The sequence below is a fragment of the Stegastes partitus genome, unplaced genomic scaffold (genome assembly GCF_000690725.1).
Source record: "Stegastes partitus isolate 25-593 unplaced genomic scaffold, Stegastes_partitus-1.0.2 Scaffold1155, whole genome shotgun sequence".
In the NCBI taxonomy this organism is placed as follows: domain Eukaryota; kingdom Metazoa; phylum Chordata; class Actinopteri; family Pomacentridae; genus Stegastes; species Stegastes partitus.
In genome coordinates, this window is record NW_007578886.1 from 107,161 (window position 1) to 118,361 (window position 11,201).

At 41.1% G+C, this 11,201-nt stretch overlaps 1 protein-coding gene across 1 annotated transcript in view; it reads left to right on the top strand.

The window, feature by feature from the left end:
* Positions 1-10,555, top strand: part of nmi (N-myc (and STAT) interactor) — a 14,770-nt gene extending 4,215 nt beyond the window's left edge. The window contains exons 6-9 of the mRNA XM_008296832.1: positions 363-469; positions 1,389-1,575; positions 4,340-4,443; positions 9,581-10,555. Of these exons, the coding sequence (XP_008295054.1) occupies positions 363-469; positions 1,389-1,575; positions 4,340-4,443; positions 9,581-9,784 (602 nt within the window). The 3' untranslated portion in view covers positions 9,785-10,555. The remainder of the gene's footprint in view (positions 1-362; positions 470-1,388; positions 1,576-4,339; positions 4,444-9,580) is intronic.
* The last annotated feature ends 646 nt before the right edge of the window (positions 10,556-11,201 follow it).

Here is an 11,201-nt window from a genome sequence, read left to right on the forward strand (position 1 = left end):
TCCAATTGTTATGATTAATCTACCAGAATACCCACAGCATTATTGTTCAAATAAGTGGCCTGAAAGCTAAGCTCTTAACACTCCTCACTGTCTGTGAAAGAACCCAACACAGCTGCCTCCTCAGTAGTTGTTTAGTGGATTTTGGTTGATGTTGCTATTCAGCCAGCAGGGGGCAGTGCTGTGTTTTTCATTACTGGAGCCAATGGGATGCAGTTGTACCAACATACCTGACTTACTGTACCTCTCTGTAATCAGAGTAAGTCTGGTAAAGTGAACTTCAGTGTCATTCAACCACACAACATGGAGTGCACAGTAGAATTACACTGACAGACATTTCTCTATCATGTTCTTGATCCTTGCAGTTGCCTCTCAGATTCTGAAGATTGCCAAGTGCTCTGTGTCCTGTGAGACTGCCATTTTAGATGTGAAACCAAGAAGAATCACCATGGATCCTGCTGTGAAGTTTGAGGTATATTCTTAGACAGTTGTGGTGCTTTTCTGCTTTCTGTTAAATTTATCAAAAAAAACAAAAACAATGATGTATCATTGATATTATGAACAACTTTTTTTTCATGACAAAAACAAAACTATAGCTCATTAAAAAGTCATATTTCAACACAGGAACCGTGATCAGATATTTTGCATTATTGACCAACAAAGGAGAAACAAACAATATTGTGTAAGAGCGATGAGTAGACAAATGAACGAAACACTTTTAATATGGATGACCTGTAGTATTTGGTATCACACACTGCAGCTCCTGATTAGTAAGTTTCCCAGGCTCCTGAAGAATCTCTTTGTGAGCAGGTTTAACAGTTAGACATGTTGCACTGCTGTTACTAAGGAGCTCCATACAATTATCAACATTACGTATCAGTCATGTTATCTGGCATTACTGGTTCCTGTAAAAACTGATTTATGAACTCAGTTCATTACGATCAGAATAGGGGCAACAAAACAGCTAAGGAACTGCGAACATGAAAGCAGCAGGCAACATTTACAAACAGGTACGCTAACGTTAATCTAGTCTTTATTAATGTGATTTTGATATTTTTGACATTTACAGTTTTAATCATGGTTCTTCTTGTGAAATGAATATTTTGATATTTAGTTATTTCTTAACATCTGGTTTTCATTTTGCAGAAGTATATGCAAAGGTTTTTCTCATTTTCAAAGTACAACAGCCACAAAATGTGTCCCAACCAGCATATCAAATGTACTTTTATTTTCACCAACACACTAACAGAATGAATTCAGAGTATATCTCACAGTACCGACATACAGAAAAATAGTGCTTCGTCCGTGTGTCCGGTCTGTTCACACTGTAATTGATCTTCCATGTCCTTTCTGTGTTCTCCTGTAATCAGTGTGTGTTCTCATCAATCTAGGTTCACCTTGATGTTTCCAGAAAAGAGCTGAAAGTTTCCAATATCCCACCTTCCCTGCCAGATGAGAGAATGACGGACCGTCTTGAGATTAGTTTCTCCAGGCCCAGCAGAGGAGGCGGAGAGGTGGAGAGAGTGGAATATGATAAAAACTCTGGAACAGGACACATTACATTTCTCCACCCTGGAGGTACAACTCTCTGGACCACATTTATTAAGCCCTAGTCCATACACATACAGGTGTTTTTCGAAACTATTTAAATCTCCATCCACATTAAAACACAAAAACACTAAGCTCTATCAAGAGCTAACTGAAACCAGATCACAAGGCACATTGTTCTACAAGAGTGGAACAATGAGTAGAACAAGAACTGGGCTAGCGATGAGGAAATGAGCCAGCAGAACACTGGGCTAGAGGCTCGGTAAACTTAGCTTCGGTACAGGTAGTCTGTGAGGCAGTGATTGGCATATGTGTAGAGGGTAGCATCCAGTGGAGGCATAGGGTGGCCGAGGCAGGCAGGAGATCTGACCCAGCTAGCAGCGAATGTTCCCACAACTTTGACTAACATTCCCTACAGGTTCTCCTAAAAGTTCATTATTCTAGCAATGTTGTCATTTCACATTTTAAGAGGGTTATTGCAAAACAGTTTTAGAATGTTTTTAGAGAAAATTATTCCAGAACATTCTGGAAACTCAAAGAAAACTTCCTGCTGAAAAACATCACAACCACATTTGTGCATCATGGTCTAGGGTGGCAGCTGTGGCTCAGGTGGTAGAGTGGGTTGGTCAATGATCGCAAGGTCGCCAGTTCAGACATCCAGGATCTTTCTTCATGGAGTTTGCATGTTCTCCCCGTGCAGCATGGGTTCTCTCTGGGTTCTCCAGCTTGTTGAGGTTAATTGGTAATTCCGTAGGTGTGAATTTGAGTGTGCTTGGTTGTCTGTCTCTAAGTGTAGCCCTGTGATAGACTGGTGACACAGCAGGTCGAAGGCCCCACCGTCTCTGGTTGGCAGTCTGCATGCTGGCTGAATGTGGGGAGAGCGGTAGAGAGCGATGTATGGTTAAAGTCTCCTGAGATGACGATCAGAGACTGAGGGTGTGATGTTAGCAGCTGGGACACTTAACTATGGATGAGTTCACAAGCCGCAGCAGCATCAGCCGAGGGGGGGATGTAAACTGTAATCGCCAGGATGTGGTAAAACTCCCTCGGCAGGTCAAACGGCCTCAAACCAACCGCCAGCAGGTCAACATCCTTTGTGCAGCGCTGCTCTTTAATGCTAACATGCCAGCATTACACCACCTCTCATTCACATACATGGCGAGTCCCCAGCCTTTCTTCTTACCACTCTCCCTCCAGCTCCGGTCCGCTCTGACCAGGTGAAATCCGTCCAGAGTTAAGAGCAAGTCTGGAGTGAGTTCGTTCAGCCATGACTCTGTGAACAACATGAGGTTGCACTCCCGATACTCCCACTGCAGCCGGGTCAGCGCTGTTAGCTGTTAGCTCTTCCATCCGTTAGGGAGAGACTTTACGTATCCCATGATGATGGACGGACGGACAGCTTGTAGTGTCTCCCCTTCTGCCGACGCTTCACTCTTGCACTGCATCCCCTCTTCCTCCAGCTCGTTGGGGATTTTCGGTCTCTCTCACAACGGTGGCTTGGCCTGGCTCAGCGCCAACAGCTGTTTGCGGGTATAAAAACAATAGAGCCATGGCTCAATGGCTCACCAGAGCGGACCCCAAAAACTCGCACAAAGCAAAGAACACACCAACAAAAATGCCATCTGCATCGCCACTGTTCCCACACAAATGGGGTACAGCTGTGTGAAATTTAAATATTAAAAAGATGCAAGACAAATCGAAGTAAATAGCTAAAAACACACAAAGTAGGAAGGAGCCGCTGCAACTGGCTGCCACTCTCATGGCGCCATAGCAACAAAAAAAAAAGTTTAAAAAAATTAAAACTGTGTATAGTGTATAGTGTGTAATGGATGGATTATTATCAATGTTGTCAGTTAACATTTTAAGAGGGTTATTGCAAAACATTTTTTGAATGTTTTTAGGGAACGTTCTCCCGTAATGTTCTCGGAACTCAAAGAAAACTTTCCGCTGAAAACATTGCAACAACGTTCCAGTCAACATTCTAAGAACGTCCCAAGAACCAAAATTTCTAGCTGGGGAGTGACTTGTTCCAAGTGAGGAATTCCAGTAGCGATGCAGCAGTGCGTGATCAGGGGAGATTCCAGGCAAGGCTGGGGACCGGTCGAGGCACTAAGGCAGAGCAGACGGAAGTTAGACTTAGGTACACAGACATAAATAAGAAAAGATGAAACCTGGCCTGGGCTGGACTGACTAGTGGGAGACCAGCGATCTGGTCTGGGTCAGGGTGTTATGGAGTTGATGAAGTCAGGTGAGCTGCCCTCTGCAAAGGTGTCCTTAGTCCTTTATTTAAATGGTAATTTAAATGTGAACTTTTTATTCCACAATAGCATGATCACTTTCCAAATATGTATTTGTTTCTTAAGTACAAATCAAAATTTAATTGAAATAATTCAGTATATATTTAATTTTCACATATGGGTGTTCTATGACTGTATTAAAATGAGAATGGAAAGGCCAAGTGATGTTTCATTTTAAAAGATAAAATGTAGGTTGTGGTGACACGTAAAGGGACATAAAATTAACACAAGGAATGGCTGGAATGCCTAACTCTGGTGAGTACAAGGAGAATCGGGAAAGGGGGAGAGCATTTGCTGGGAGTATATATACCTAGGTGAGTAATTGGCTGATTGAACACAGGTGATACATGGAACTGGCATGAAACTAAACGACTCAACAAAATAAAATGGCAAGTGATTACTCAGAGTCAAGGCAAGCCGTCGCTGTGGCGGTATGTCAGTCTGTAATAATACTGAAATGTGTGAGTGTTAATGTGTCTGTCTTTGGATGTTTGTAGTTGTGCAGAGCCTGGCCCTAAGAGGAAGGTACCTTGTCGACCTCGACACTGAAGTGAATGTTCAGGTTGGACCTGTATACAAGTACCAGCTGCGCAAGTTTCAGGTGAGCTATAGCTCTGAGACTGGTTCAATGTATTAGATTAGATTACATTAGATTGCACTTTATTTTTCACCACCATTGGAGAAACTCACATTTTTGCAGCAGTATAGATGCACGAAAAAGCACAAAAATGTGACAGGAAGAAAAGAGAACAAACAAACTATAAATAGTAAGAGCTGGGAAATGTAATACGAAAGAGCTACACACACACACACACACACTATAGGTCCATATAATGGATGCTATGAATTGAAAATATAAAAGATAAATAGAATACAATAAAAATATGGTACAGAATAAGTATGGTACGGTTATGAGAATTATTGCACAAAGGCAGATATATTGCACACAGTAAGGGGTATATTGCATGTGAGAAAACTGGATATAATATTGTAGGTTCTGCACCAGCCGCTCCTCCAGCTTCCTCCTGTAACTCTCCTTCCCCTTCCTGATCTTCAGCTGGAGCTCCTTCTGCACTCTCCTCAGCTCCTCTTTGTCCCCCGATCTAAAAACCCTCTTCTTCTTGTTCAGAAGGACTTTTGTCTCAGGGGTCACTGAAGGTTTGTTTTTGGAAAAACACCGTACCACTTTGGAGGGCGCAGTGTTCTCCATGCAGAAGTTAATGTAGTCCGTATTGCCAGTTATTCATTGTTTGTACAACATCTGTACTCCAATCTGCATTCATGGTCTGTCGACCAAGGGAGGCATATGTTCCCTTTGTGCACATTGCATGCTGCAAAGCAGAACTTAGCAGTTACTCACCTCTGAATTTTTAGCAAACCACAGATCCACAACTTGAAGACCAATCTTGAGAATAACTGATTGATGCAGTTTGTGTCATTCTTTATTAGTGAAAGTCACAAGACAAAACTTACAGCCCTGTACACATACTGCTCTATCAGTCTGATTCTTGTTCACACATCGGACAGGCCATGTAAGTAAAGGATGCCTTGAAGTTGCGGCAGGCAGGATGTGCTGAGGTCTGTGTGTCTCAGCGTCACAAAACCTTAGCTGGATTCTAATACCCCAGGTACACTGACACTTCTCTCGCCACTCACATGACGATCAATTCCACAATTAGCTCACTTTTTCTGAACACATTCAAGTCTGTTCAGACAAATGGGTGCTATGTCGGTCTAAAGAAGTATTGTACTCTTTACTCCATTTATCTGATAGCTTGATTACTTCAAACTTTTCAATTAAGAAACTTGTTAGAAAAGGCAGTTGCTCTGACTACCAGCAGTTCTATGTCGGCAATTAGAGAGCATTGTTAAAGTTTGGCTAGTAAAGTACAGTGCTTAACAAATGTATTAGACCACCACCCAATGTCAGGTTTATGCCACATCTTTCCTAAATAAATAGCATGGGTAATTACCCAAACCATTTGTATATTTCTGTAATGATATGTGAGTGTGCTTGGTTGTCGGTCTCTAAGTGTAGCCCTGTGATAAACTGGTTACCTGTCCAGGTGGACCTTCCTTCACCGTGACACGGCTGGGATAGGCTCCAGCCCCACCATTAGAAAGTCTTCTGTGACAGTAATGCTTACCAGCCAGAGCTCTCCTTTTGCAGGGAAGCTGAAGTGCAGTATGACAGCATCGCTGTGGTCTGATTGCGAATTGTCTGCACCTTTAGAGTGGCCCATGCCATGGTATTACCTGTTGGAGCCACTTATTTTATGTTATAATACCTTAGGAATGATGTTGTTTAATTGATTATTAGCTGAAAAGGCTGCTGATTATCTGTTAAGAAAATTCTTCAAAACTTGGATCCTTCGTCCTTTGGGTTGTGCAACGGGGCCTCTGTGGTTCAGAGAATGTGGCAGCAAACAGCACTTCAAAATTACATGAAAATGAGATCTTTCTGAGTCATATCACTGCACTTTCACATATATTTCACTATGTTGTGTAATATGATGTGATGTGAGATGAGGAAAATACATGAAAGTTAATTTATGATGTTGTAGGGGTTTGACGGTCCAGGACCGTCAAAAGTTTGGACACACCTTCTCATTAAATGGTTTTTATTTGTTTGAATTATTTTCTACAATGTAGATTAATACTGAAGACATGAAAGAACACAGATGGAATTATGTTGTAAACAAAAAAAGTGTTAAACAAACCAGAATATGTTTTATATTTTAGATTCATTAAGTAGCCCCCTTTTGCTTTGATGACAGCTATGCACACTCTTGACATTCCTCTCAGTCAGCTTCATGAGCTCGTCTCCTGGATGGTTTCCAACAGTCTTGAAGGACTTCCCAGAGGTGCTGGGCACTTGTTGGTGCTTTTCCTTCACTCTGTGGTCCAACTCATCCCAAACCATCTCAACTAGGTTTAGGTCGGGTGGTTGTGGAGGCCAGGACATCTGACACAACACTCCATCAGTTTCCTTCTTGGTCAGACAGCCCTTACAGAGCCTGGAGGTGTGTTTGGCTAATTGTCTGGTTGAAAAACAAGTAATAGTCCCAGTAAGCACAAACCAGATGCTGTGGTAGCCATTGGTTTATGTGCCTTGAATTTTGAACAAATCTCCAACACTGTCACGAGCAAAGCCCCCCTATACCATCACACCTTCTCCTCCATGCTTCACGGTGGGAACCACACATGTAGAAACCTTCATCTGCTCACCTTCTCTGGTCTCACAAAGACACAGTGGCTGGAACCAAAAATCTCAAATTTGCACTCTTCAGACCAAAGTACAGATTTCCACTGGTCTAATGTCCGTTTCTTGTGTTTCTTGGCTCAAACAGTTCTCTTCTTCTTGTTGTTCATCCTCAGTTGTGGCTTCTTTGCAGCGATTCCGCCATGAAGGCACGAGATTTGACTGCTACTTGAACTCTGTGAAAAACCTGAGGGCTCTAATCTGAGATGCTGTTCATTTGTGGTTTCTGAGGCTGGTGACTCTGAATGAACTTCTCTCTGCAGCAGAGCTAACTCTTGTTCTTCCTTTCCTGGGACGCTGCTCATCAGAACCAGTCTCATCAGAGTGTTTGATGGTTTTTACGAGGGCCCAACCGATATGGATTTTTTGAGGCCAATGCTGATTCCAATATTTGGCAAAAAAAAAACAAAAAAAAAAAACTGATAACCGATTAATCGGCCGATTAATTAAAAAAATATATATATATAGTGAATAAATAGCTTCTTTTTTGGTCCCTTAATGCTTACAAGAACAAACATATGAATCACAGGAAAACATTTTTACTGTTTTACACTTTGTCCTTTAGTATTTGTTTAAGTTTGCAACAGAGAGGAATTTTCAAGTACAAAAACATGCAACAAAGCATTAAACATAATGTGCATCAGTAAAAAAAAGGTTTTCAGAACAAATATGTCTGTAATGTGGGGTCTTTTATTTTAAATTTGCGTTGTGCATTTTTCTTTCTATGGAGCATGAATATAGCTACCAGCTGTACTGATGGCTTTATCTTTAGATTTAGACTGTAGGTGTCTGCTGTATACAAGCAGCATAATGAGTGAAGTCACTGCAGAACTTTATTGATGCAGCCCTCTGATGTTCTGGACTCTCAAAGACTGAGCTGTCTTTAAAGTTGATGAGAATAAGTTAATAAAAATGTAAGTTGAATAAGTTAGTTAAAAGGTTGGATAGAAAGTTTCAAAAGCTGTTTTTAGTAGTTCTCTGTCAGAGTGAGGCTCTATGCACTACTATGGTTTCAGACTTTGCGGCAGAGTGAGTGATCTCACCGCTGGACGGTCGTCAGCTATCTTAACTCTTCCTCATCTCCATGTCCAAGGCTGACTTGTTTACAACAAGCAAAAACTGAGCTTTTCATGGTGTTGCTGAGTGTTTTAAATGCCTTTGCCTTGGAGAATATTTGTCTTTTTACTAAATCAAATTGTACAAAATGAATGTACGAAAGCGACTGTGACACATAACAGCATTTACTGTTTTGTGAGAAATTAAGAATATATCGGCTTTTAATTGGCAATATTCCAGCCGATTATGAGTATTTTGAAAATGGGCTATAATCGGCCAATTTAATCGGTCAACCAATAAATCGGTCGGGCCCTAGTGTTTACAACTGCACTTGAGGACACATTCAAAGTTCTTGAAATTTTCCAGATCGACTGACATTCATGTCTTAGTGATGGACAATCGTTTCTCTTTTCTGAGTTGAGTGGTTCCTGCCATACTATGGACTACAACAGTAGTCAAATAGGACTGTCCACTGTGTACTAACCCTACTGCTGCACAACACAACTGATGGTCTCAAACACATGAAGAAAGCAACTAACTCCGCAAACTGACTCTTGACGAGGCACAGCTGTTCATTCAAAACCATCCAGGAGACGAGCTCATGAAGCTGACTGAGATAATGCCAAGAGTGTGCAAAGCTTTCATCAAAGCAAAAGGGAGGTACTTAATGAATCCATCCATCTATCCATTATCTATACACCGCTTAATCCTCACGAGGGTCGCGGGGGAGCTGGGCCTATCCCAGCTGACTTAGGGCGAAGGCAGGGGACACCCTGGACAGGTCGCCAGTCTATCCCAGGGCTACACTTAGAGACAGACAACCAAGCACATTCACATTCACACCTACAGACAATTTAGAATCACCAATTACCTCAACATGTTTTTGGACTGTGTGAGAGGAAGCCGGAGAACCCGGAGAGAACCCACGCTGCATGGGGAGAACACGCGAGCTCCACGCAGAAAGATCCCGGTGCCCCCACCACGATGCGAACCGGCGACCTTCTTGCTGCGAGGCAACAGTGCTACTAACTGCATCACCTTGCAGCCCTACTTAATGAATCTAAAATATAAAACATATTCTGTTTTTTTTAAATACTTGTTTGTTTACAACATAGGTCCAGATGTATTTTTTCAGAGTTTTGATGTCTTTAGTATTAATCTACTTTGTAGAAAGTCATCAAAATAATTAAAACCCACTGAATGAGAAGGTGTGTCCAAACTTCTGACTGGTACTGTATGTGTACCTCTGGCACACAAATCAAGGCTTTTGAGCTCTCTGCAGTTTTTATCATAGACCAAACTTTTTTCAAGCAGACATTGCACCTAATTTAATTTTCAAAAATTCAATATGACTGAAGATGAGACAAGTTGTGCAGCACTGCAGAGTGACAATAAGGCTGATCTTTTGGGTTGATTTCAGACCTTTTGTGGCTGTCCCAAGCGAACCATCCTGCTAGATGACATTGAGGACATGGTGGATGAGGAGGACCTGCAGGACCACCTGGAGATCCATTTTCAAAAGCCCAGCAACAGTGGCGGTGAAATAGAGACCCTCAAGTACATCCACAGGGGGAAGGCTCTGCAAGCCTTTTTTTGTGAGGACACAGCAGAAATAGACAGCTGACTTTAACCAGCTGGAGTACCAAGCTCATACATGTGAGAAAAGTAAGACGAGCTCTACCCTATCCCACTATGCTTGTTAGAAATAGGAAAACGTCTTATCATTTTTCGGGTTATTTCAAAGAATCATGTATGTGTTTTGTCATGGCCAAATTGAAGTGAAATTTATTTTAGAAAATTCTTTTTTTTGTCTTGCTGAGAGCCAGTTGAAGTATATTTTTCTGTGTGTTCTGCTGAGGATATGAATGTGATTTCTTTGTTTTCAAATTAGATAGTGAGGGGCATTTGGATGGTGTTAAGCGGTAAATTAAAGGCCTTCTGTTTAGCACTTAATAACTAGTCTGTATTTCACACAACTAATCCTGAAACATACAGTGTGTATATGTATACAACTGTGCATATACTCTCAACACCTGGAAAATAATGTCACATGTAGATCCCTGGTCCTTTGTTAAAGCATAGTTTGAGAAACTCACATTTGAACCATATAGTCACCCTTTTTATTCAGATGACATAAAATGATTCAAGTGACCTAATTACTCTCACTTCAAAAGCTGATGGCTACTTATTTGCAATTTCCTTATGGATAAGATTTAAATGTCCACAGATCAGTATAGAGTAAACACTGCTGTCTCATCTGTACAGCCTCTAGCCCAGTGTTAAATTCTGCCTAACAATATTCTGGGTCAATAATAGACCATTTGAACTTTAACTGTTGGAAAATCTTTTCTCTTCTATACTTGCCTTCATTAAAAAGATCTGAAAGCTGAATCAATCACAGGAGTTGTGTTTTATTGAATGAGAGTGGATACCACGGCACAAAACACTCAGTATATTTAGTTGCTTCAGAAAGTATTCATACCCAGTCACTTTATGGCCACCTTAATTTCATCAAATTGAATTTTAAATAGAGACAACTGGCATTTTCTAACCTTCAAACTACATTCCATAACCAGTGGCGATTCTAGGTTTTATTTTTAGGGGGGGCCAATAGGGCGCTAATGCTATATTTTGGGTTATTACTGCGTTGTTCGTAGATGTAGCCTATAGCAATTTCTCGAGAAGTGTTTTTTACTTGTACTCACATTGTATGACTAAATATAGACCTAACCTAATTACATAGATCTAACAAAATAAACATGATCTGGAAAAGGTTTCTGGTCAGAACATACTTGTACAATATGGAATGTACAATAATTGCTTCTTTCAAAAGCAACTCCTGACACTCAAAGTGATTCACAGTGAAGACTATTGTTAAAATAACAGCCTGATGGCTCAAGGTGAATTAAAATGATACATACATGTAAATACACACATAAACACAATGCTCTCCTCTTTTATATTAACAATGTTGGTCTTAATTTGCTCTGAGGTATGCCTGTCTGTCCTGCTCTGTGTTTCACCTGGTGCTGATGATGGGC